At 45.8% G+C, this 26239-nt stretch overlaps 1 protein-coding gene across 10 annotated transcripts in view; it reads left to right on the forward strand.

Moving 5' to 3' along the window:
• The window catches only part of ATP2B2 (ATPase plasma membrane Ca2+ transporting 2), a 467640-nt gene that overhangs the window by 391503 nt on the left and 49898 nt on the right, over nt 1–26239 (forward strand). For 5 of the 10 annotated variants that reach the window (XM_037055587.1, XM_037055588.1, XM_037055596.1 and 2 more), the window contains 7 exons: nt 1164–1289; nt 2886–2918; nt 4106–4165; nt 9179–9220; nt 10021–10179; nt 13214–13428; nt 16719–16961. In XM_037055587.1, the coding sequence (XP_036911482.1) occupies nt 1164–1289; nt 2886–2918; nt 4106–4165; nt 9179–9220; nt 10021–10179; nt 13214–13428; nt 16719–16961 (878 nt within the window). The remainder of the gene's footprint in view (nt 1–1163; nt 1290–2885; nt 2919–4105; nt 4166–9178; nt 9221–10020; nt 10180–13213; nt 13429–16718; nt 16962–26239) is intronic. The other 5 variants (XM_037055590.1, XM_037055594.1, XM_037055592.1 and 2 more) reach the window with 3 other exon arrangements.

Genomic DNA, 26239 nt, shown 5'->3' on the forward strand with positions numbered 1-26239 from the left:
GGCCTCCGGTGGGGCCCCGGGGGGGGCCGGGCGGGTGTGGGTGGAGGGGAACATCACCAAGCCCTTATTATATGAAATGCTAAAGGGACTTATATAAGAAAAAGAAGATGAAAAATAGGAACAGTGAAAGGACAGCAAACACACAGTTATTAACGACCACACCTAAAACAAAAGCAAACCAAGAGGACAGCTAGATTAGGAGTGGAACCATAGAAATGAAGAACACATGGAGGGTTAGCAACAGGGGGGTGGGAGGGGGAGAAGGGGGGAGAAGGCACAGAAAATAGCATAGATGGTAGGTAGAAAATAGATAGGGGGGAGGGCAAGAATAGTGGGGGAAATATAGAATCTAAAGAACTTGAGACACGTGGTTATAAACTAAGGCAGGGAGAATGGTGGGGGAGGGAGTATGCGGGTGGAGGGGAATGAAGGGGGGGAATAGAACAACTGTAATGGTATAATCAATAAAATATATTAAAAATAAGAAAAGAAAAGAAAAGAAAAGAAAAGAAAAGAAAAGAAAAGAAAAAAACCTGCAATTCCTGTAACATGTGCAGTGGCGTTGGGGTGCTACTGGTACTCCTGGGGTTTGTTGCCTGAATTCATAAAGGGAGAAATGCTACTTTTCAGTTAGATGTGTGCAAAAAATAAAGATGTCATTGTTTTCTCACCCAAGTTCAGAGAGCCCTGGGCTCTTTCCCCAGATCTTTGGGGCAGGTGAGGGGTGGACCCCCTTTTAAGCAGTCTTGTAAACAGCTTAGTTGGCATTTCTATGCTGGTGATAGAGTTAAGCACAGTGAGGTCTGGTTCTAGATCAATAGGGAAAAGAGAGAGTGGTTCCTGCTTGGCCTATAGGGTAGGATAGGAGAAGCGAGAGAGATGGAGGGAGGAGAGACACTGCAGGAGAGGGTGGTAGGTGGTAGGTCTGAGCCGTCTGGGGGCCTGAGAACCGAGGGCTAGCAGTGTTTGAGCCCTGGGCCCATCACACTGCTGTCCCAAGGAGAAATCATCCTAAAAAGTTCATAGTTTGAACCTTAAGCGTGGCCAGTGCCCTAGGACCTCAGCAGGCAAATTGCCAGGAGCAGACTCTGAGTTTCTTCCACTCCTTTAGGGAGGGGACTTGGGTTGTGCAATGGTAACTTGGCTGCTACCTCCTTCCCCAGGGACTCATGTGATGGAGGGCTCTGGACGGATGGTGGTGACTGCTGTGGGTGTGAACTCCCAGACTGGCATTATCTTTACCCTGCTGGGGGCCGGCGGTGAGGAGGAAGAGAAGAAAGACAAGAAAGGTAAGCCCAACACCCTTGTGGACCAGAAGAGGAGTTCTTAAGGCCACTTTTTTGTTGTTGAATCATTCACTCCACAAAACAGTTAAGTGCCTTTTATGTCGACACCCTGTGCCAACAGCCACCTCCTGCATCCTCAAGGCCCTACTCATGTCAGGAGGGTTCTGTCTGTTCCATCTCCAGGGTCTTGTCCCAGTCTCTGTCTTGTCCAGTCATGTCACAGAAGCCCTTGCTCCCCACTAGGCCAGGCCAAGGGTGCTAAGCATTTGTTGAGTCTCCAACCTCAAGCATGACCTGCTCCTGTCATCACCCCTGATGTCAAGTAGAAATCCCCACCTGGATATCCCTCCACTCTTCTCAGCTGCACTGAGCGGGGCAGCGAACCCACCCATCATAGATCCTCCCCAGATGTGGACACAGGAGCTTCTAGGGAAGGCGGCTCCAAGTGAACTGCTATAAGCCCCTCTCAGATGCCCCTGGTGCTGCCACCTCATCTGGGTTCTAGCTCCTCCTCCCTCTGGAAATAAGACTCCTCATTCCTTGGGCCCTGCTCAAGCAGCAGGCTGCCATTCTGGGCTGCAGGTGCCTTCCGAGCAGAGGAGGAATGCTCAGAAGACACAAGAGCCCGGGCCTTTAGCCCCAGCACAGCTGGCTTCTCACCCAACATTTCCACTTTGTCAGGATAGCCCCCCTCTCTCATCCTTAGTCTTTTTTCTTGCCTCCTCCCCAAAATCCAGAGGAGGGTCCCTATCACCCAGACTTCCTGGAGTCCAGAGTAAGGAGATGAGATGGCAGGTAACCAACCCATCCTTGAGTTTTAGGGGCAGCCCTGCTACCTCCAGTTCTCAGAGATCAGCTATGCACAGAGCCTGGGTCACAATCAAAGGTTACTTATCCTCAAGGGTGAAACCCATTTTGTAATGGGATCCCCCTAAGATTTGGCTGCCCTACCAATAGGAACAATGGAACTGAGGTGAACCCTGTGAAATCCATATCTGGAGAGCAAGGGGAGAGCCAAGGTTGAAACTGAGGACAAAGTCCTGGCCAAGAGGCCCAGAGAATGTCAGTACAGTGTCCACATAGTGACATAGAAGCTATGACTTGCTGTGGCCCCAAGTAGTAGGCAGTTGGGCAGGATGCAGCAGCCATTTCCCATTTCCTTGGCCTCACTGGGCCCTGGGTGAGGGGCAGAAGCTCCCACAGGCTTGACCTGTATTTTTGAAAATGCCAGTAGAAAGACAGCCCTCTCCTGCCCCAAAGCACAGGACGGGGTCCTTCACTCAATATTTACCTGTACCCCAACAGATGAGGGCATCAGTGTAGAAGGAAGAAGTGGGATGGAGGACACACAGAAGAAGAGGATCGGGGGGGAAGCCTCACCCCTCAGCCCCCCATGAGCATCACAGCTGGGGCTGGGCCCCCTCAGCATTGCCACCCCATCCCCTCCATCAGGGACATTGCTTCAAGCCCAGCAACCATGGGTCCCCATTTCAGGATGACCCTGGGCATGCCAGTATGTATGTGTACGTGTGTGTGTACGCACAGATGAGGCAGTGTATGCTTCTCCTTCATTAATATGTCTCAAAAATCATCACACAGGTGTGAAGAAGGGGGATGGCCTTCAGCTACCAGGTACAGTAAGACACCCCTCAGGGTAGATGGGACTCTTAGAAATAGCAGCAGCCTTTGACCACTCAGCCTGGGCCCTAGACCCCAGCACACAGCTGGAGGATGCTCCCTGACTCCGGGGGCTCTGCCCCGCCAGACCCTCAGCTGTGTTTCAGGTGACGCCAGCCTCACAAGACCAGCCAACACCCCATTCGGCCTACTTGCCCCTCCAGTGAGCCATCCTGCAGGCCAATGCCAGTGGCACTGCTGCTGTCTCCACACAGCCCTCAGCCCCACACACATACATGCTGGGGCCTGTCGCCATGGGACCCCACAGCCCTGCTCCCCCACCTGTTCCCACAGAGCCTGGCTGGCTTCCCACTAACCCACAGTGTGTCCACCTCACCCAGCAGTCTCTTCCCTCTCCTTCCCACAGAACCTGTTCTCCCAACCCAAGAAAGAACAACAAGAATGAATTTGACCATCTCATATTATTTTTAATTTCTAAATTATGGAAAACACGCTAATATCTTCTCTATCCCGGGCACAGAATATGACATGTTTGATGTCACCTTTTAAATGGTGGGGCATCTCACATGGTGTTACCAAGGCAAACTTTCAAGTGCTGGTTAGGAAGGAGGAGGTGGCCATGGGTGGTGGCCTGAGTCAAGGGGATGAATCTTGCTAAGTCACTGCCACTGATGGATGTCCTGCCAGTACATGTGATGGTGGTCATGGCAAAACTCATTCAGAATGGCCAGTGCTGAAGTGCACCGATTGTTGAATATTTTGAGTTGACTCCATGCCATGGGCCCCTCTGGCTCTGACGGGAAGCCAGAACCCCTCTCCTCATAGAACCCTCTCTGACAGGGACCCACCAGATTGGCTGGGCCCATGGGGTGCGTCACTCCAGACCCTCACCACAGAACAGCGCCATCCCGCCTGACCACGTTGATCATCCTCCATGTTTTATTTCAAAGACCCTCCATGTCTGAGTTTTTTTTCCCCCTGACTTCTGTGGCATCTCTATGAGAACATTTCACTCCCAACCCCAAATTTGAGTTTCTTGATCTCCAATGGAGATTTTCTTTTGAGAATATAGTCATGTTATTTGCCACAATTTGTTCATATCTTTATTGTTGTTGCTGTTCTGCATTGTTGCTTTTCTCCATTGTGACACACTGCATTTTCCATCCCTCCCACCCCCGCAGCGGCCGATGGTGCGGCAGGTTCAAATGCTGCAGATAGTGCAAATACCAGCCTAGTCAATGGTATGTCTCCCACGGCGAGCTCTCGGTCTTGGGCGGATGGGTGTCTCTCTCCCCCACCCCCAACTTTGGGCTGGCCTCTCCCTACTCTGGACCACACAGATCTTGGATGTGCATGGACAGCTCCGGGACAGTCGTCCTCTCACATGGGGCAGGCGCTTAAGAGAGAAGCCACCATTGGGGAATCAGCTCTGCGCCCATTTGCAGCACCAAAATGGCCCCTTTGGGGCCTTTGATCCCCAGTAGAGAGTCCTGAAGGGGAGCATGACCCCATCTTCAGATTTGGCCCCCGGAAGCAGTGTCCCACTTGTGTGGCCCTCTCCTAAGTACGTTCCTGGCCCCTGCTTTGGGAAGAAGGCCTGGGGTCAGGACCTGGCCTGAGCTGGCCTCTGGGTCCCCAGTGAAATCTCCAGCCCTCGACTCTAAAATTCCTTCGAGGCAGGGGGACCCAGGCCAGGATTCAGCTCCTTGGCCCCACCCTATAGCATGGCTGAGCCACTGGTAGACATTTCTTCCTCTTCTCTTTCATGAAGCAAACGGGCACGGGTTTTGCTTGGGCTCGGGCCTGGTTCTGGCCTTCAGATGTGCACTGGTGTTTCTCGCTGTTGCCTGTGCTGGAGCATTTGTCCTGGGTCTCTGCCTTCTGACTGTCCCCTCAAGGGGAGGCAGCAAGTACAGGGTGCTGCCACTGTACCTGGTCTGCATCTTACCTCCTCACACACAGGCAGGGAGGAGTTCCATGTGCTTGCCTCCAAACCTTTAGAAAATTTCTTCTATCCATACCCTCCCATCTTCAGAGTGATGAGTCTTCTGTTACCTAGTTATGTTCTCTGTCCCCAAATTAGATAACATGATGGTCTGCTCCTGACCTGCTGAGAGCTGTTAGGGCTCAGTCATGAAGCCAGTGCCCCAGCATCGCTGGGTACAGGCACTGGGCTCTGGGGTTCTCATCCATTGTTGCATTTACTCCTCACCACTCCTGGGAGACATGGAGGTTTATCCCACCTCATCCTGCCCCAGACCTCTGGCTAAGCCACCTGGATTCAAAGTGACCCAGGTTGGAAGCATGTCGTAGATGTCAGGGGCTGAGCAAGACACTTCTGCAAACAGCGGTTTGCCAAGAAGGGCTAATTTGGGTGTGGGTCTATTTCAGGAAAAGGAGGAGAAAGGAAGACAGCTTGGGGTGTGGGAGGTGTCATGCGTCAGGGAGGGGTGGCGAGGGACAGCAGGGAGAAACGAGGTAGGCAAACCCACAGCCTGGAGGAAAAGGAAACCGGATGTGACATCCTGCCTCCCCCATAGCCTGCATCTGGGCTGTCCGGTTCCCAAAACAGGGCACCTTCACATCCAAACTATAGCAGAAAACTCCACGTCCCAAGAAAAACTTCAGGAAAGACAGGGAAACTGAATTTCTTGACCACCAACTGTACACCAGGCACTTTGCAAGCATTTCATGATTGCCATCTCATGTAATCCTCATGACAACCCTTTGAGACAGAGTTTATTATCCCCACTTTCAGGATGAGGAAACTGAGGCTCAAGGAGATCAAGACCTTATCCCAAGGTCACAGAACTAGAGAATAGCAGAACTGGGATTTGAACCCAGGCCTGGCTGGCTCTACAGTGGGTGTTCCTCTTCCTGATTCAGGATATCTCAATGGAGTGTGTCTTGTAAACTTCACATGGATATTCCCCCTCCAAGAAAATGACCCTGTGATCAAAGATGTTTAACAACCTGGAGAGAATTGGTGTCTTCCTCGTGGCAGGACTGCTCACTGCCTGCATGTGCTGGTATGATGTGGACAGATACAGAACCATGCAGGGGTTTCCAGGCTGACAGGGCTGCAGGACTCTTTCTGGCTGAATCTTGTAGGATTGGTATGCCCCCATAATGTACTTTGGGAAACAGTGATCTAAGCCATTGCTTAAAATGTAATCAGAGGACCAGAAGGCTGGGCATCTCCTAGGCGCTTGTTAGAAATGCAGAATCTTAGCACCCGTACCCCCACCCCCACACACAGACCTACTGGAATGAGAATCTGCACTCTGACAAGCTCTCCAGTCTCCAAGAGAGAGCACTGAAGGTTGAGAAGCACAGGGCTGAGGTGTGATGAGGGAAGTAGCTGTTCCTTCCCCACCCCCCTTCCTCTGAGCCAAATCAGGGTGACTTGGAGATAGAAAACAAATTCAGTGGCAGTGTTCCCTCTGCCTTTACTCCCCAAACTCCATCCCAGCTGAAGATGGTTGTGTTCCATGTATCTTAGAGGCCTTATGATGGTCATTATTATTTTTTAATTTCTTTTATGATTATAAATGTAATAACTACTTAACATGCCTCTTATAATCATGATTAATTAATTATACATCACTCTTAACTCAAGACATTTACAGGGCACTTTGGGGTGCTTTTTGTAAGCATCACCTTGGTTGACATTATTGCATTTCACAGAGAAAGAAATGGAGAAGCAGGGAAGACAAGTGACATCCCCCAGGTCTCCTATTTAGTGGTCTGTCCCCCCAGAAATTCAGGTCACCTCTCCATGAATCCCCCTCATCCGTGTTTTCACACCCATGTCCCTGGCAATGCGTGATGAGAACAGACCCATCTGGCAAAGCTGCATCTGGCATCTGATGCAGAGAAGCCTCCAACTCTCCACCCAGTTCCCCCTCTTGGGTCCTGTCCTACATCCCAGCTCCCCTGAGACACAGCCCATCCTGCAGGTCACTCGTGTGGCCAGAGCTGGCCCTCCTGCCACAGTGCCAGAGGCGAGCATCCATTCAGCTAAGGAGAGTGCCCAATAAGTCTCTTGCTTCTGAGAAACCAGACCATCTGCATCAGAGCACCCCCAGGACACCACTCCCTTCCTCAAACATATGCATCAGTGATTATTTTTCTGGCCACGTGGTCACTGTGGAAATAAAAGAGGAAATTGCTAGCTTGGTTAATGGGCACACACACAGGCTATGGCCTCTGATAATATGCAATACAAATAAAGTCCCCTTTCTGCCATCTAAAGCAACTATTGAAGCGGAGTCCTCTGGTGTCCTTCAGCCCAATTCATACAATTATTTTTAAAAATTAAAATAATTGTTGTAGTTCATTTCTGTTTACTCTAAAAGGCCTTCTCTTTTGTTTCTAAATCTGTTAGAAATAATTTTACACTAGAGCAATAGGGACCTTTTTCTTTGAACCCACTGAGCCTTTGCTGTGAGAGGCTGTGGGGAGAGCATTGCACTTCCCTTGGAGACAGAGTGTGGGTCTGGGATCCAGGAAAGCCGCTGCCCCGCCCAAGCCCCTACAGCGGGGCTGTAATGGTGCTGATGGCATTGTTCATGGAACTCATCATGTGGCCACAAGGTTAGGCAGCAAGCAGGATGCTCCATAGGAGGGCTGCCTCTGACCCTTCCTTGGCCTCAGTTTCCTCTCCCCCCTGGCTTGCAGGGTGTCAGGAAGACTGATGAATGGTCCAGTGGTTATTGCTAATCCAACGTTTAGGTATCCCGGGAGGTGGACGTTGCATCCCCATTTTACAGAGATGGGAGGAAAGGCTGGGAGAGGTAACACCATACAGCTAGTTGGTGTCAAGCAGGGACTTCAGGAGTCCAGTCCCCTCAGTGCCACCTCAGTGCCCCTCCCCTGGGCTCAAAGGGGCTGAGAAGTGGCTGTCTTCTCCCCAACTGGGTAGAAACATGCACACACTTTGGGGCCAGCTTTCCATTTACCCACTGAGTCCCAGGCAGATTTTCTCCCTCTCTGAGCCTCAGTTTCTCATCTGTAAATGAGTGTAAGTACGAGAGTACCCTTGTAACCTTGTAAGGATTTGGCAAGGACTAGATGACATCATGAAGGTCATGTATGCACCTGGCACATGGTGGGTTTTTCCAGAACCTAAGCTGTGGGAATCACCTTTGCAGCAAATGTCCAGGGGGCGCTGACTTCCTCAGACTCCTCCGGAGGTTGTGAGGCCTGCAGGCAGTTCTGGGTAAGCTCAGTGGACAGGATGTCTCTGTCCACAGTGCTGATAAGCAGGTGTCTCAACCACCAGGCAGGAGCCACCACTCCCTCCCACCCTGCTAACATACCCTGCAAGCTGTGGAAAGGGCCTCCGAGGCAGCCCTGATTAAGGGGTGGGGAGCCTCAGACTCAGCCCTCTCCACAGCACTAGGCAACATCAGGGCCCAGTATGCAGGACCAGGAGGTACCAGGAGGTACCCACAATGGGGGTACCCACTGGGGCCTACTGACCTGACCTTTCCTATCTAGTGTGGTCTCAGCTGGTCACCCTCAGAATGAGGTGCACACATGCAAATGGAGGGGAGGCTGGCAGCTTCCCCTGAGAATCAGAGTTTTCCCACCAAGCCCCCCTGGACATACTTGGGGCACCTCAGAGCCCACTGCTGGGAAGCCCCTTCCCACCCTTTGCATAAGTCACTCTCAGTGGGGCTGGGCATGGAGTTGTCCATGCCGTGGCCTCACACCCCTCCAGAAGGAAAAAGAGAAAGTAGTACCATTTCTTCTGGAGCCAGGAACTAAGGAACACATTAATCAAACTCTTCCCCATGTCCCATTCTAGAATCAATCAATCTCCTTGTGTCTCTCTCTGTCTCTCCCCCCTCGCCCCACCCCTTTGCCTTCTCTCAGCCCACAAAAGGTACTAATCAAATTACTCATTAGGGACCTGAGAATTCTCCCCCTTCTGCTCCCCACCAACCAATCTTCGTCCCCTTTATCCTCCAAAGCTGTTGTTTAATCTGTAAGATGCCTAGGGCCAAAATAATTTCCACAGAAACACTCTCTCCAAGCCCCCAGAGAATCAAGACAGACCCTGCAGCCAACATGCTGGCCAGCTTTGTTCTTGTCTCTGGGGCATCCCCAGTATTCCTGTGTGGAGGGACGGAGTCAGCGTAGCCCTTCCTCCATCTGTGACATGAATGTCTGTGGCCCTGTTGCGTCTTCATGATGACCGACCTGTGTTGTCTGTTCTCTGTTGTCTGTTAAAATTCTTTGTCGTGTAGGTAAAATGCAGGATGGCACTGTGGACGCCAGCCAGAGCAAAGGTAACCCTTTTGCATTAACTGGGCCCTGTGGTCCCTGCAGCCCCTTTCCACTGGTTCTGAGGGCTATGCCAGAGGCAAATATGGCTGCAGCTATGGCTACCTGATGTCTTTGGGGGATGTAGCTATGATTCATGTGGTACCAGGCCACATGGAAGCATCACCCGGTGAGGACAGGACGCCTGCAAGCCAGCTTCACTCCAGCCTTTGAGCTATGCTGCCTGTTCAGCTGAAAACTTAAATCTAGTTCTTTGAGATCCTCAGGGGATAAGGGGTAGGGTTCTAGGCCTGCCAGTCCTGGTCTGAATGAGGAGGGGGCCTAGCACCCATGGATGGGGACACTCTCTTTTACCTTTTAAGCCCCCCTTTTTTGGCCCCTGCTCTCTGATTAATTACCCAATAACATGGCCCAAGGACCAATGGGTAAAGCCAAGGCCTGTGCGTCTTGTTTAAATGAGGGAATAGCCAACAGGCCTTTTGAAAGAGGCCCAGAGGGAACTCCAGCCCACTTCTGCTGGGAATCCAGGGTGGAGCCATGTCATTCCCTGCCGTGTCCTGGATTCCAGGTCCTAGGCAGCCAGTGGTCCTGGTACCAGTGTCTCTGGCTGGAAGAGGCAGACCCCCACCACAGGGCTTCTATGCCAGCCATGCAGGGACCCAGGTGGGGAAGTGGGTACCTCACCACACTCTCCTAGGCAGGCAGGGTGGGGGCCAACATCCCCACCCTGCAGGCTGACCTGTGTGTGCATGTCTGTGTGTCTGTGTGTGTCTGTGTGTACACATGCTTGCTCTGCCACCTGTAGCCAAACAGCAGGATGGGGCAGCCGCCATGGAGATGCAGCCCCTCAAGAGTGCTGAGGGCGGTGATGCTGATGACAAGAAGAAAGCCAACATGCACAAGAAGGAGAAGTCGGTGCTCCAGGGCAAGCTCACCAAGCTGGCTGTGCAGATCGGCAAGGCAGGTGAGTATGCAGGGTGTGAGGGGACACACACAATAGGACCCCAGACAGGGCCCTATCACGCAAGCTGGGTCCCAACTGCCTCATCTGCAAAGTGGTGGCTTGCATGAGATGGTCCCTGAGACCCACCCTTCTTGACCACAACAGCCAATCTGAATCCTTCCACAGTAGGTGCTCAGTTACCACTTTATAAACAAGAGTGAAACTGAAAGCCTGAGCTTCCAGAAGTACACTGTCTGCATTCTCACCCAGCTGAGTCTGTGAGAATTGACAAATAACTCCCCCTAACTGAGCCCCTGCCTGCATGTCTGTGGAATTGGGATGCACGCTAGTCCCTACCTGACTGGTTGTTATGAGGACCAGGGGAAATTATGCACAGAGTGTGTAGCACTTGATGGATGCAGTGACTGGAGAGGGGCCAGATCCTGCAGGGTGTGGAGTGTGGAGTGCAGGCTGTATCCTAAGGACAGTGCGAGCCATGGAAGAGGCTTGAGCAGGGGAGGGCAGGGATGCACTGGAGCTCTACAATGACCACCCCAGCCGCAGTGCAGAGAAAAGATCGAAGAGGTTGAGAGAAGTGCTGGGATCCCTAGCACAACAAGCTGGGCTTCCCAACTGAGTTGGCAGCTCCGGTGAAAGCTGGTAACAGCCCCTCTGGTCCAGGAAGCTGAGCCCAGCTGTAAGGTGAGCCCTGCCCGTCTGACATGGCCTTGGTCTCCCCTCCTGGGTAATGACATGGCAAACGCCAAGGCCTCCCCACCTGGCTGCTTGCTCCTCCGTGGCTGTCTCCCGGCTCTAATTATAGGCACCACAGTGTGGAGAAGGGAGGCAAATTACAGGCTTGGCTATCTATATTTAAACTCGGGGTCCTGGTGAGAGCTCCCGGCTGCTGGGAGCTTGGCTTCCCGCCCCTGCGACTGTCAGACAGCGATTGAGCAGGCTCTGAGGCTCCACAGCTGGAAGTGGGGGTGGGGGAACAATGCGCACAGGGATTTCCTCCATCCCCCCCATGAAGAAGACTCCAGGAAACAGGGCCCTGAGGTGCAGGGAGCAAAACGAGGAGAACAGCCCCATGGCTCTCAAAGTCCTTGCTCATATCCCTTCACTTCCTTGGCCCTGCCAAAGATGGAGTTCGGAATCAAGTGCTTCTGGGTTCACATCCCACTCATGTTTCGTTCTTGGGCTAAATCTCCTGAAAGCAGAGCTGAAAATGGGTGGGCTCGGGATTGGAGGAGGGAGTGCTCACAGATGAGACCTGTAAAAGGTTAAGGGACACAACAGAGCCAGGGGAGAAACCAGATACAGCTGAGGTTTCAGGAGAAATCCCAGACTCTGCCTGCTTCATGGGGAGCAGAAGACCTCTGCAGGGTCTGGCCCGCCTCACAGGAAGGAGATGGTGCTTTTGGACCCCAACATCAGCCATTGGATATTGGCCATCCAGTCGGGGTGGGGTGCACTCCCAGATAATTCCTGACGCAGAAACTCCAATTGCCCAAGAGCAATCCCCCTCTGATGTAGGCTGTGGGTATGTGCAGTCTCGGACGCACCTGCGGAGAACACCTATGCCACATGGAGATAGGCACGGGAACTGGCAGGAGGGGTTGCAGGGCGTCCCAGGAGGTAGCCACCTGCATTTGCTAACTCTACAGTACCCACCTGGCCTGTGGCCCTGGGCAAGTCACATCTCAGTTTTCTCATCCCCAAAAGTGCTCCTACCTGTTTGCTCTGCTAGGAACCCTCTTCCTTGAGGTCACCTGGCTGCTCCTTCTCATTGATCATCTGTCTACTCATATATCACCTCCTCCAGGAAGTCTTCCCTGGCCACCCTTGCTTAAGTAGCCTTTCCTTACCTGCCCATGTCACTTTTTTTCTTTTAGCTATATTGAGGTATAATCTATGTACCAAAAATAGCGCACATTTATGCATACCTCTTCATGAGTTTGGACACATGCTTATACCTGTGATACCATCACCACAACCAAGGTGCTAAACTGAGCCATCATCTCCCAAAATTTCCTTGTGTTCTTTCATAGTTTGTTTTGGGGGGGATGGTTTTTGTTTTGGGGAGTAAAATCACTTAACAGGCCAATCCTCTTAACCAGTTTTGAAGTGTATAATACCATATTGTTAACTGTAGGCACCGAGTTATACAGCAGAGCTCTAGAACCTACTCATCTCGCAAAACTGAAACTTCATACCCACCGAAAAACAGCTCCACTCCCCCTCTCCCCACAGTCCCTGCAACTACCCTTCTATTCTCTGTTTCTGTGAGTTTACTTGTTTTAGATTCCTCATGCAAGTCCTCTGTCTGCCTTATTTCACGTAGCAGAACGTCCTCCAGGTCCATCCACGTTGTCCCAAACAGCAGAATTTCCTTCTTTCGGTGACTGAATAATATTCTCTTGTATGTATATACCATATTTTCTTTATCCATTCATCTGCCAGTGGACATTTACATTGTTTTCTTATCTTTAGCCCGCATCACAATCTAGCATTTCTGGAGTCTTCTGCGCAGCATTACCCGTATCTGAATTATCTTTTTCGAGTTTGCTTCTTGTCTGCCTCCACCTCTAGAATTGCAGCTTCCCAAGGGTAGGGACTCCGTCCTCTTTACTGCTGTGTCCCTCGTGCTGAATGAATGAGTAAATAATGGCACCAACTGCACATCATTACTGTGTGAGAGCACTATTCAAGCAGTTCTTATTTATTCACACATTCCCTCAGCACACATTTCTTGAGCAGCTATTGTGTGTCTGACATTGTGCGAGGCACTTTATATGTAATAATTGCATTTGATCCTTACAAAATCATGTAAAATAAAAACATATCCACATTGCACAGAGGAGCAACTGAGGCTCTGTGAGGACCAAGGATTTGCCTCAGGCCACAAAGCAAGTAAGTGGCAGAGCTGGTATGTAAGCTAGGTTTGGCCTGACCCCAGAGCCCTTTTGGCCAAGGGTTTGCTCCACATCTCAATTCCCAGGGTCCCCGAGCCCCAGGAAAGCCCCTGAGTAGGTTTCTCCCGTCCATGTTGTAGGCCTGGTGATGTCGGCCATCACGGTGATCATCCTGGTGCTGTACTTCACCGTGGATACCTTTGTGGTCAACAAGAAGCCATGGCTACCCGAGTGCACGCCCGTCTATGTGCAGTACTTTGTCAAGTTCTTCATCATCGGTGTGACGGTGCTGGTGGTCGCTGTGCCCGAGGGACTCCCTCTGGCCGTCACCATCTCACTGGCCTACTCTGTGAAGGTGAGACGTGGAGAACAGGACCAGCCAGCTGATGAAGCTGAGATTGGTTGCCCGCAGCTGGGGGTCTGTGGGGTGGCCAGGACCCAGTACCGGGGTTGGGAGAAAAGCTAAGAAGAAGGGAGTGGACACATTGGAAGCTCAGAGAGAGACATATCTAGGAACACAGAACACATGTCTTCAGGGGCCTGTGGCAAACTGGAGACCCACACCCTGGCTAAAGGGACAGCTGTTATTCAGCCCAGCCAAGTGTCACCTCGTGGGGGTGTAGGCCCAGTGTTGCCAGATCTTTACTTTTTTTAAAAAAGAAGCGAGAAATCTGGACTTAATATAAATTCTCCTTATTTTTAAAGATCGACAACCAACTCACCTTTAAACAAAAAATAAATTCCAGACGTCCCCATGCAGGCCCAAATCCATCTCGCCCCACCTAACAGTGGCAGAAGTCTGGCCAGCAGAGGTGCAGGCCCACCAGAGCCATAGCACTTCTACGACTACTGATTTTAGAGGTTGCTTCCTAAAACTGGAAAGAAATAAGCCTCAAACAAAAAGGACATCTAACTTTATGAAAGCCCCCTCCTCTCGGGAGTTGGGCTGAAAATATGAAGTTTTAAAAACAGTTCATTGAAGGCCCTTGCCCGCCTACTGCTATGAGCCTCCTCGAGTGCCGCCCTGATGGCAGAGCCCCACCCACCTCTGCTCCCAGGCTGTGGCCACCTGTGAAGCCTGAACGCTGAGCTGAGGGGGCCGGTATCCCCGTGGCCACTGTGTGTCCAGCCCTCCTTGGGGCACTTCAAGCCTGTCTCACCCCCAGGTCCTCACACCCTGGGCTCACTCTCTTCCCTTGGCCCTGTGGTTTTCCCACTTTGGAGGGAGGGCTGTGCTGCTGTTTGCCAGGGCCCTGAGGCCAGGATGTCCCTGTGAGGGCGGAGGCCTGAGCATGTTTATAAATAAGGCATTCGCTCTGCGACATTGGCAGAGCCGCCGGAGGGCACAGCGAGCGTCAGTTTCCAAGCTGGAATTTGGGCTGGGCTCACCGATGTAATTTCATACAGAAAAGAGATCTCTAGGCAGGTGCCAGAAAATGGCAGCCCTGTGTAAAGGATATGGCCCTTATCACCTCCTTGTTTTAGGGTTCTCAAAGAAACTCCATCCTACAAACCAAAGCCCAAACAGGTCACAACACGAAGCCTGAGGGCCAGGGTCCTGGAGCTGGAAACTGTCACATAGCCATGAGTCAGGACCCTTACAGCCACCAGCTGAGCTCGGGGCGGGGGAGGGCGGGGGTGGGGGCCTTCTCTTTGAGAATCATACAAAGTTGGTTTTCGGGGGATCATGTACAGACATTTTTAGGCCTCCCACACCTTCTATAGTTTGTATCTCTGGCACCTGGTGCCTTTATCCGTCTTAGATAATGTTACTTATACAGAGACTTGATAAACATGGTACAGCTCTCTGACCTGAGGGAGGCACATGCCGCCTCTCTGGGCCCGGACTTACCCCCCAGAAGACACCACCAGAAGAAAAGAGATGACCACTGAGGTCAGTGTTGTCTTACAGAAACATAATGGGAGCCACACATGTGATGTTAAATTTTCTAGTAGCCACATTAAAAAGAAAAAGTAAAAAGAAACAGACAAAATTAATTTTAACATATTTAACATAATTAACTCAGTATGTCTAAATTATTATCAAGCCAACATGTAATCAATATAAAAATTACTAGTGAGATATTTTACTTTATTTCATAGTATGTTTAAGAGTTAATGGGTGTTTTACACTTACTTCACATCAGACTGGCTACTGTCAGAGAGCACAGACCTGGGCACTTTTAAGCCCAGTAGACAAACCCTAGTCAGCAAGTACAGATGGGCGGAAGCCCTCTGGAGTGAACCAGGCTGTGAGGTCAAACAGAGCTAGATTCAAATCCCAGCTCTAACCCTCACTGGGTGTGGTGGGCACCTGGTCAAGTCACTTTGCTGTGGCTTCTTCAGTTGCCAAAATGGATTACAAGAATTCTTGCAGGTTTCACAGGATTCTTAGAACATCAGGCATATATATATATATATATATATATATATATATAGTAAGTGCAGAAGAATTTTGCAAGCTGTAAAGTGTGTTGCAAAGTCAAATCCCTATTGATCATTCATTCAAAATATTTTTATTGTTACTATTACCACGGGTTACAATAGTATATAATCCCACCAATACTCATTTCTTAGTAACATGACCTGGTATTAAATATATTCTATTTCTGCTCCTTTTTTACCTTTGTTATAGTTATAAAGAGGTGAAGGAATAAAAGAAATCGAATTCCTAGGCCCAGAAAAGAATTACAACTGATTCAGCAATTTTAGCAACTTTTCATACCCCTCCTTGCCTGTGGGTCAGTGTGGCGGGAGAGCCTGTGCAAAGCACGATGATCCTCACGCCCTGGGCATTAATTTATTAGAGCATTAATTTATTTGCATCACTTGCTTTAGAACCTGGAAGAAGCTAGGAGCATGAAGCTGGGAAGAGAGAAAGGGAGGCAAAGAAAATTAATATAGTGTGTATAGTAGGATTCCATTTTTGTTATAAATTTTTAAAGAAAGGATGTTGATGTGTAAATATCAGTTATGAGTGGTAGCATTATGGCTGATTTGTTTTTCTTTTTTATATGTCCACATTTAGAAGAAATTTGTGATTTTCATCATACATGTTATAATATGTATTCATTGTAGAAAAATAGAATCTATAAAATTTTTAAAAGAAGACTATAAAAATCTCCTATAATTCTACCACCCAAAGAAAATGACAGTAATATTTTTATATTTTTTCAGATATTGTCTTATATCAATAAACATATATATCTCCAAAACATATTTACTTTTGGTGAAACCAAGTGACAGTGAAAACCAGGCATCAGTGAAAGATGGTATATTTGAGAAAATTCATAATAATAAAAAATAGTTATTTATATTATAGTGTAAGAGAAAAATATTTGAAGTAAACAGAAAGGTCCCAAGCTTAATTTATCCTTTCCCCTATTTTTGCATAAAGAATGTAGATTACTTCTGTACTCCAAATTCATAGAATCAACTAATCAGCTCTTTCAAATGGCTCAGCTAATAAAACAGAAGGGAAAGTGTGGCAGGGAAACAAGCCCAGGGGTCAGAGGCTGTGGCCACCACGACCCTTTGCATGTGTGAGAGCAGCAGCCCGTCCTCTTTTCCTACGTGTTCGCCCAGCACCCCAGCACCCCAGCTCCCTGTCACTGTCACTCTCTCATCTGCCCCTCTTCCCCCCAGAAAATGATGAAGGACAACAACCTGGTGCGCCACCTGGACGCCTGTGAGACCATGGGCAATGCCACAGCCATCTGCTCAGACAAGACGGGCACGCTGACAACCAACCGCATGACAGTAGTGCAGGCCTACATTGGTGATGTCCACTACAAGGAGATCCCCGACCCCAGCTCCATCAACGCCAAGACCATGGAGCTGCTAGTCAATGCCATTGCCATCAACAGCGCCTACACCACCAAGATTCTGGTAAGTGGAACAGTCTCCACTGCAGAGAGCAATGTCCATGGGGATGCAGAAGTACTGGGAAGGTTGAGCAACACAATTCGCATTTCTAAATCCTGCTGAATTTTGGGGGGTAGTCAGAGAGTAAGTGACTGAATTCTCTTTGACTTCACTATTATGTTTGTATGACCAAAATTGCAGGGTGGGGCAAAAGTAGGTTTACACTTATGAGTACATGAAACACGGAGCTTATTCCTGTATTACTATTTATTAATTATAGTATCGTTTTCCATACGAACAACTGTAAACCTACTTTTGCCCCACCCTGTGTGTGTATATATGTGTTACTAATTATCTTTTATTTATGATATATTTTTTTAATTTTTATTGAATTTATTGGGATAACATTGGTTAATAAAATTATATAGGTTTCAGGTATATTCTACAGTATCTCATCTGTATCATGTATTGTGTGTTCACCACCCACGTCACATTTCCTTCTGTCACCATTAATCCCCCTTAATTGTCCTTTTAAAATCCTGCCATTGTCCACTCCGTAAAAAAAGTTTTAAAAAACTTTTTTTAATTAGTTAGCTTTTGCTATATAACAAAGTACTCCAAGATTCAGTGGCTCAGAACTAAACTATATTTAGGTCTCATTTCCATGAGAGTTGGGCTTAGCTGTGTGGTTCTTCTGGTCCCAGTGGGGCCCTGCTGATCTTGGCAGGACTGCAGGCTGGTGAGAATGGCCTCTGTGGGGACAGCTCATCTCTGCTCTATGAGGTCCCACCTCCTCCAGGTTTGTCTGGTATTAAATAACACAAATTCAACTCAGTAAAATCTAAATATCTTACTGGCTTTATTGAATGATTCATGAATCAGGCAGTATCTCATCTAGCAAATAAAAGGGAGATCTGAGGAGCTGTACAAAAGGAAGGCTTTTATAGACAGAATGAGAAAGCGGATTGTATCAGGCTGAGGTGACCTACCTGTGGGGGATGGGAGCAAGCTATCAGGTGGGTTCCCTCACTAGCACCCACCACAAAATTCCAGACTGACTGGTTAAGATTAAATTCCTGAGAGAGGCTGAAACTGAAGTTAGGTTAAATATTAAATCTCAGTTTGGTGATGTGGGCTTCACAAATGACTCTATTTGGGGCCTGTTACTGCTTTTTCTAACAATTGCCCCTGTGACCAGCCTCTCATTTTAACTGAAAGATATGATAAAACTTTAAGGTATTAACCACTCTGTGTTTTTTGCAGCTTTTACTGGTCCTCTGTGTGAAGCACCGGTCATGACTTTATTTTTCTGAATATCTGTGATATTATTCACAGGCCACCACTTCAGGTTCACAATTTTAAAGTCAGTCACTCCCTTCCTTTTCCGGCATTCCAATCTTAGTGGCTGCAAGAATGCCCATTAAGCTTTTGACAGAATACAGCATTCCAGTAGACTGCTATGACTACTAAAAACTGGATAATTCCCAACATCCAGAGTGCATCTTGGAGCCGTCTAAGGTGTCCAACCTGCATGCAGCCAGGGATGGCTATGAAGGTGGCCCAACACAAAATTGTAAATTTACTTAAAACCTTTTTATTTGCTCATCAGTTTTGGTTAGTATTTATGTATTTAATGTGTGGCCCAAGATGACTCTTCTTCCAGTGTGGCCCAGAGACACCAAAAGGTTGGACACCCTTCCAGTCAAAATCAAATGAGTCAAACAAAGACCCTACTGAAACAGTCTCCTTTTTAACCAAAGTGGCTTGCTCTGTAATCTTCTGTAACTGAGTTTCAACTTCCTCAGAACTGTTAATCCAGGTGCAACAGGTGGTGTTCATCACAGCATGGAATCCTTCCTGCTCAGCTAAAAGATAAGGATACTATTATCAAGAAGAACTTTGTCCAGAGAGTGTGAGGATTTTTCTTGGGCAGTTATCATCTTAGCAGTGGATTCTACAATATCCTCAAGAGTTAAGGAGAGGTTTCTAACCAAAACCCCATTTACAGTTACTCCTAACCGGAGAAGTAGGGCCCTGCCAAAGGAAGTGAATCCTGAGTAATGAACACCTCCTGGTAGGTCTTTTGTAGCTCAGCAATGTAGATTCACTACATTGTAGATTCAGCGGAGTTGACCAATGAGGTGCCTCAGTTTGTTTGTAAACAGTTAGGGGCTCAGGTGTATTCCAAAAATTGTATACCAAAAATTTGGTAACCAGTATTTCCAGTTATGTCCTGTTCCAAACTGTAAACAGTTTGGGTAACCTAAGAGACCCTGAAGTCTGTTTGCCATCTGGGTAGTGAGGAGGACCTGGTGTAGCCCTTTCAAGAAAATTTAAGATGATTCTTGGTGATTCTAAATCAGAGGGTGGGAGAAAATTGGAAGCATTAGTTTGCATACTCATAGCCAAAGTTTTTAGGAAACTAGCAGAATTTAAGATCCAGTCCAGTTTATAGGTGTATAACAAAACCTCAAAGACAATTAACAGGATTAAAGTCCAATATAGACAAAAATGCAAACATAATTTTTTTACCTACAATTATACCCGTTTCTTTTTTCCAAAGATAACCACAGCAAAACTAATTTGTTCACATTACACTCGGCCTGATTAGTTATATAAGTACAGCAAAAATAGTGATTTCTTTGCTTGGAAGCTTGTAAACAAGGTACCCAGCCAATTTTTCAAAGGGGATTTATTGGCCTTAAAATCATCTGCTCGTGTCTGAGTCTACACACATCTTTCTTTTATTTATTTTATTTTTTTATTTTTTTAAAGATTTTATTTATTTATCTTTAGAGGGGAAGGGAAGGAGAGAGGGAGAGAAATATCATTGTATGGTTGCTTCTCGTGTGTCCCCTGCTGGGAACTGGCCTGCAACCCAGGCATGTGCCCTGACTGGGAATTGAATCGCACGCAGGCCCATGTGCAATCCACTGAGCCACACCAGCCAGGGCAACACACATCTTTCTTAAATATGACGTTCTAGTAAAAGCTTTAGTAACCAATATTTCCAGTTATGTCCTGTTCCAAGAACAGATTCTCATTGCAAATAACTAACTATATTGTCATGAAAAGAATACCCAAGAGTAACACAATTCTGAGAGATAAGGTATATGAGAAAAAGTAAATGTTTGATATTTGTTAACGTGAACATGTCCTACCAAATTGTTGATAGCTTAAGAGAAAAAGTCTCCTTAAATCTGGTAAAGCAAAACATTAAAGAACCAGCAATGCTTCAAACAAGGAGTCATAAAAATTATCATCTTCCTCCTCAGTTCATTCAGTCTCATGTTACTAATTTTTGCTCTGCTGGAATCCAGTTTTTCCACTAGTTCCAGAAATTCTTACCCAGTTCATTTTAAGATCTTAAAGTTATGAGAAAACTGTATTTGTCAAAGTTCTTTCCATGACTCTGCTTGAAGAGGAAGCACTTTTGCAGGAATACTTTTATAAGAGCGTTGGAGTAAAATAATAACTCTGTCAATGACAAAAGATTTAAAATACCTTTTACTAAAGTTCTAATAAGAATTTACTTATAGGCCCTGGCTGGTATAGCTCAGTGGATTGAGCACAGGCCTGTGAAGCAAAGGGTCACTGGTGCGATTCTTAGTCAGGGCACATGCCTGGGTTGCAGGCCAGGTCCCCAGTAGGGGTCACATGAGAGGCAACCACACATTGATGTTTCTCTCCCACTCTTTCTCCTTCCCTTCCCCTCTCTAAAAATAAACAAATAAAATATTTTTTTAAAAAAAGAATTTACTTATAATGGAATCGACAAGGAGATTTGGTTATTTCTGTAGTATACAACAATCTAAGATGATAACAAGAATTATGACTGATGAGATTATACCAGGACATACCAGATTTCCAAGAATTTCATATAGTTTCTAGAACGTATGCCCATTTCATACAGTTTCATAACATACACCCATTCAGATACAACATAAAGAAGGGTTAATATTACTTCTTATTTGACAGCACTTCCCATATGACTTCACATATCAAATAAGCCCAATTAGTTTTTTCCCTTTTTATAAGGAGAGAGCACCAATCTTTGAGATGTTCCAGGGACCCTCTGGAAAATCCCAAAGTTAATTCAAGGTAAAAAAAAAAAATCAGCCCTGGCTGGTGTAGCTCAGTGGATTGAACGTGGGCCTGTGAACCAGGCGATCACGGTTCAATTCCCAGTCAGGGCACATGCCTGGGTTGCAGGCCAGTTCCCTGCAGGGACCAGTTCCCAGCAGGGGATGCACAAGAAGCAACCATACATTGATGTTTCTCTTCCTCCCTCTTTCCCTTCCCCTCTAAAGACAAATAAATAAAATATTTTTTAAAAATTCATTTAGGATTTGATTTGGGGGGAGTTTGTCAAAAAATACCAAAAAGGCTTTAAAACATTTGGTTAAATAGGTTCATAGGTCACTGTGAAACAATACTTACTCTATTTAAGCAAAGTGACAATGAGAGATTTTACAGGCAAATTAAAGTTACATAGTTGTGAGCAAAATTTAGCTCCTTTAATATGAAGAAGACTAGGTTAGGAGATTTACTTAAGTAATCAAAGGCCTGATGAAGACAACATGGAACACAGGTGATTTTTTCCCATTACAGTTGACATTCAGTATTATATTAATATGTTTCAGGTGTACAGTACAGCGTTAGATATTTAGGTAACTTACAAGGTGACCCCCTCCGTAAGTCTAGAACCCACCTGACAATAAGTGACTATTTTGACAAGATACAAGATCTTTGACTTTTTTACCCCTAGGCAGATTCCTTAAAAGGTAAAGAAAAACCTTTCTTAATCTCTTATCAGGAGCAGACCAAATAGTCCAAGAAAACTTTATCCTTTTAGAAGATAAATGAAAATTAAGCTTTACTTTTATTTAAGTACCCTATTAATATTAACATTTATTTTAAACCCTTATAACAAATTTAATTTTTAGCGAAATTGTAGACACAAAGTAAATTCTCTTTCTCTTTTTCTATCTTTACAACTTTCTTTTTATTTGTTTTTATTTTCTCCTTTCCCATTTTGAAATAGCCAGTTTTACTTTGGAACAAATTGCTTTCTTCTCCCTTAACAAAATACATTTTCATTCCTTATTTTACTGAAAACACAGGTTTTACTTTCCTTGCATACAGAGATGTTTTCCTTATCGTTTCTAGCAGTTTTAGTTACATATATTAGAATTCATATCCCTTAAAAACATTAATTTCTAATGAAAATAAAGAAGGAAACAATTTTACATTAACATTCCATGCCTTGGCAAATTAGTCAATACTTTTTTATAATTTCTAGAAACATGTTTTCTCTTAGTACATTTTTCAATATGGTGTGAGACATGTTTACTAAAAGACCCAAATTTCTTTGGTTCTTCTGTAAAAGAAATCAAAAAGTGGGCAAACCTATGTTCAGCAATTAATGTTTCAGTATTTTATCTATTTAGAAATGAACTGGATAGTCATTAACTTAACCGTTATTTAACTTAGCAAAACTTTAAGGTTATAGTTACCAAAAAGATTTTGGGTAACTATTTTAAAAGTTCACCTTAAAATTTCTTATCCTTCTTACATCTGTGTAATTTACTTGTTCTCAACAATTATGTTTAGAATACCCACAAAACTTTGAGATTTTAGACAAAGTCAGCCATCTTCCCAAGCTAATTTTTCTTACTCACATATTTTGTAAGAAATAACATGAACTCATTTGATTCATAAACCCAGGTAAAATGAGTTGTATGTCTTTGTTATATTCAAAGCTAATAACTCTAAAGACATGCCTATTTTATGTAAGTCAGCAAACTTAAACTAGCTTTAATACCAAATATTTTCCCAGATAACATGAACCTGAAAAGCATTTGAGTTAGTTTCTAATACATTATTGAGAATTTTTGAGTCCTAAATTTACATAAATGCTTGTTTGTTTAAACTAATTAAACAGACCTCTTTTACCAATTAATGTTAGTAGTAACATACAGAGGGAGAAAAGGCCCACGACACAGAGATATGTACTGACACACATAAAGAGAGACAACGTGGAGAGCTTGTCATCTCATTTTAACATTTTAGCCATGAGACAGGTACTATAATATAAAGCTCACTGATTATAAAAGAACAGTTAGAATAAGTTAAGGTTATCTGCTCAAATGGCTAAACTTGTTCCTACTAATATTTGTGGAGAAGGCATATGATTTTTCCATTTGCCTAAATTTCAAATGACCTTTCCCCCTTTCTCGTTTTCCTTCTGATAAGAATAAGCTCTTGTAGTCTGTAGAACTGAAGTCTGAAGTCCGTAGAACATTTTATCTCAAAGGCACAGGGAAGGAATGCAAATTCCTCCAAGGACTTTGGTTTCCCAAGGCTAATTTTACAAACCTTTTGAGATGACTTTGCGGGGGAGGGTGGGGCGGGGAGATGGCTAAAAGAAATGGGTGGGTTGTGAACTGTCTCTAGAGCTGGTTTTGCAGAGATGTGTGAGACTAGGACAGGTGCTCTCAGTTCCTCAAGGAAATTGGTTTGCAACTCAAATGACATCATAGATTGATCTACCTACAAATCCTTTTACAAGGGCTTTAAAAGGTATTCTTAATATTTTTTTAAATGTATTGACTTAACAAATTGACCATCAATTTGTTGTTCTGCTTATTTATGTATTCATTGATTGTTTCCTGTATGTGCCCTGACGGGGGGGGGGGGGGGGGTTCAAACCCACAACCTTGGCGTATCAGGATGATGTTCTAAACAACTGAGCTACTCTGCCAGGGCTAAAAGATTTTTTATCCCCTCTGGGTACGTAGTTTTTATTTTAGCTTAGGGAAGAAAGCCTAAACATTTTTCTAACAGGCTCTGCCCTTTGGCCAGATTCTAACCACAGAGCTACTTTGTAGTTTTTAGTCAGGAAGAAAAGTGAATATTTTTGGCATTATTGAACAGCCCCTTGGACTCAAGAGGCATACCCAAAGAGAATGTGAAAGAAACTTTATTTTACTCTCCACTGGATACTACAAGAGATCTGGGAGAGCTGACCCCAGTAAGAATTTTCACCCTCAGATGGCTTCTGCCAGTTTTTCCAGGTTCCCACCTACAAGTTCTGAGTGGGTTTTAAAGTAGGGAGTACAGCTCCAATACTGATTTATCAGTATTTTGAAACGTTTTTTCAATTAATTTTAATTTTTGTTTCCCCTTGGCTATTTTGGGTAATAATGTAGCAGTTTACCAGAGAATTTCTCAGTGTCCTCAACTCTGGGAGGGGTCCCTACAGGAGGTATCTGCAAGGCCATTAACTTGGCAGAGTTTTGTTTATAGTCTTGTAGTTTTTTCAGAGTGGAAAGGCAATTCAGACAAGATTACCAGAATAAGTACTCAAATAAAAGAGGATAGAGGAGAGCGGTAAGAGTTGCATCCATTTTATAGGATTTTGTTTTAAGTACCTCCTGTCTCTTTAATTTTTTCATTAGCTTTTTGCAGTGAAACGCAATGAAGCTATTTTGAAATTCTGGAGCCTTTTGGAAATTTCTGCATGCCACTTAAAGTACATACCGGGTTCTGTTTGGGAACTTTTATTTTCAAGTGTGCTTCTTATGGGACCTTATGTCATCGGGACATTCCCTCTAATGGCATCGTAATACCTCTGAGGGCTCACAGTTTGGTTGGAGCCTAGCCACAAATGGAGTACAATCCACATTTCTGTCTGGCTGTATTTTGGGATCTCCAACCTGAGAGGTACCAAGCCAACCTCTGAGAACACAAAACAAGTTTAGTAAGATTTTGCCTTTTTTGTAGATATTTATAGCTTCCAGGATAAATAGTTTTTAGTTATGAAATAAGCAGGTGTGCTAGAAGGCAGTGCGCTTAAATCTTTAGACTTTAAGGATTCCATATCTTTTCAGCAGACCCCTTGGGTCTCTCAAAGGCAAAATAATACCTAAAAGGGACATTCTGCTGGGTTACCAATCAGATCAGTAGCTCAACGCAAAGAAAGCAGAGCTCAGAACTGAGAACTTAGGTTCAGAAGTGGCAAGAAAGACAATGACAAAGGGTTTGCGGGGTACCACACCTGTGTGTCTCTTTGTTCCAGGATGCTATCAGAAGTTCGCTTTGGATCCCATTGCTGCTCCCAAATTTGTTAAATAACAAAAATTCAACTGAGTCAAATTTAAAAATCTTATTGGCTTTACTGGGTGATTCATGAGTCAGCATCCCATCTAGGAGCTCTGAGGAGCTGTACAAAAGGAAGGCTTTCACAGGCAAAGGAGGGGAAAGAGTGGATTGTTCCAGGCTTAGGTAACCTCCCTGTGGGGGACAGGAGGGGGCTATCAGGTGGATTCCCTGCTAGTACTCACCAAAAAATTCCAGACTGACTGGTTAAGATTAAATTCCTGGGAGAGACTGAAACTGAAGTTAGGGGGTTTTTTTGTTTTGTTTTGTTTTAATTTTTTAAATATATTTTATTGATTATACCATTACAGTTGTTCTATCCCCCCCTTCATTCCCCTCCACCCGCACACTCCCTCCCCCACCATTCTCGCCCCCTTAGTTTATAACCACGTGTCTCAAGTTCTTTAGATTCTATATTTCCCCCACTATTCTCGCCCCCCCCATATATTTTCTACCTACTGTCTATGCTATTTTCTGTGCCTTCTCCCCCCTTCTCCTCCTCCCACCCCCCTGTTGCTAACCCTCCATGTGTTCTTCATTTCTATGGTTCCACTCCTGATCTAGCTGTCCTCTTGGTTTGCTTTTGTTTTAGGTGTGGTCGTTAATAACTGTGAGTTTGCTGTCCTTTCACTGTTAATATTTTTCATCTTCTTTTTCTTATATAAGTCCCTTGAACATTTCATATAATAAGGGCTTGGTGATGATGAACTCCTTGAACTTGACCTTATCTGAGAAGCACTTTATCTGTCCTTCCATTCTAAATGAAAGTTTTGCTGGAGAAAGCAATCTTGGCTGTAGGTCTTTGGATTTCATGACTTGGAATACTTCTTTCCAGCCCCTTCTTGCCTGTAAGGTCTCTTTTGAGAAATCCGCTGACAGTCTGATGGGTACTCCTTTGTAGGTGACTGTCCCCTTATCTCTTGCTGCTTCTAGGATTCTCTCCTTCATTTTAGTCTTGGCTAATGTAATTATGATGTGCCTTGGTGTGTTCCTTCTTGGGTCCAACTTCTTTGGGACTCTCTGAGCTTCCTGGATTTCCTGGAAGTCTATTTCCTTTGCCTGCCTGGGGAAATTCTCCTTTATTATTTGTTCAAATAAGTTTTCCACTCGTGGCTGTTTCTTTCCCCTTCTGGTACCCCTAT

Source organism: Sturnira hondurensis, unplaced genomic scaffold (assembly GCF_014824575.4).
Source record: "Sturnira hondurensis isolate 20B ecotype Veracruz unplaced genomic scaffold, ASM1482457v3 Scaffold0008723, whole genome shotgun sequence".
Lineage (NCBI taxonomy): Eukaryota > Metazoa > Chordata > Mammalia > Chiroptera > Phyllostomidae > Sturnira > Sturnira hondurensis.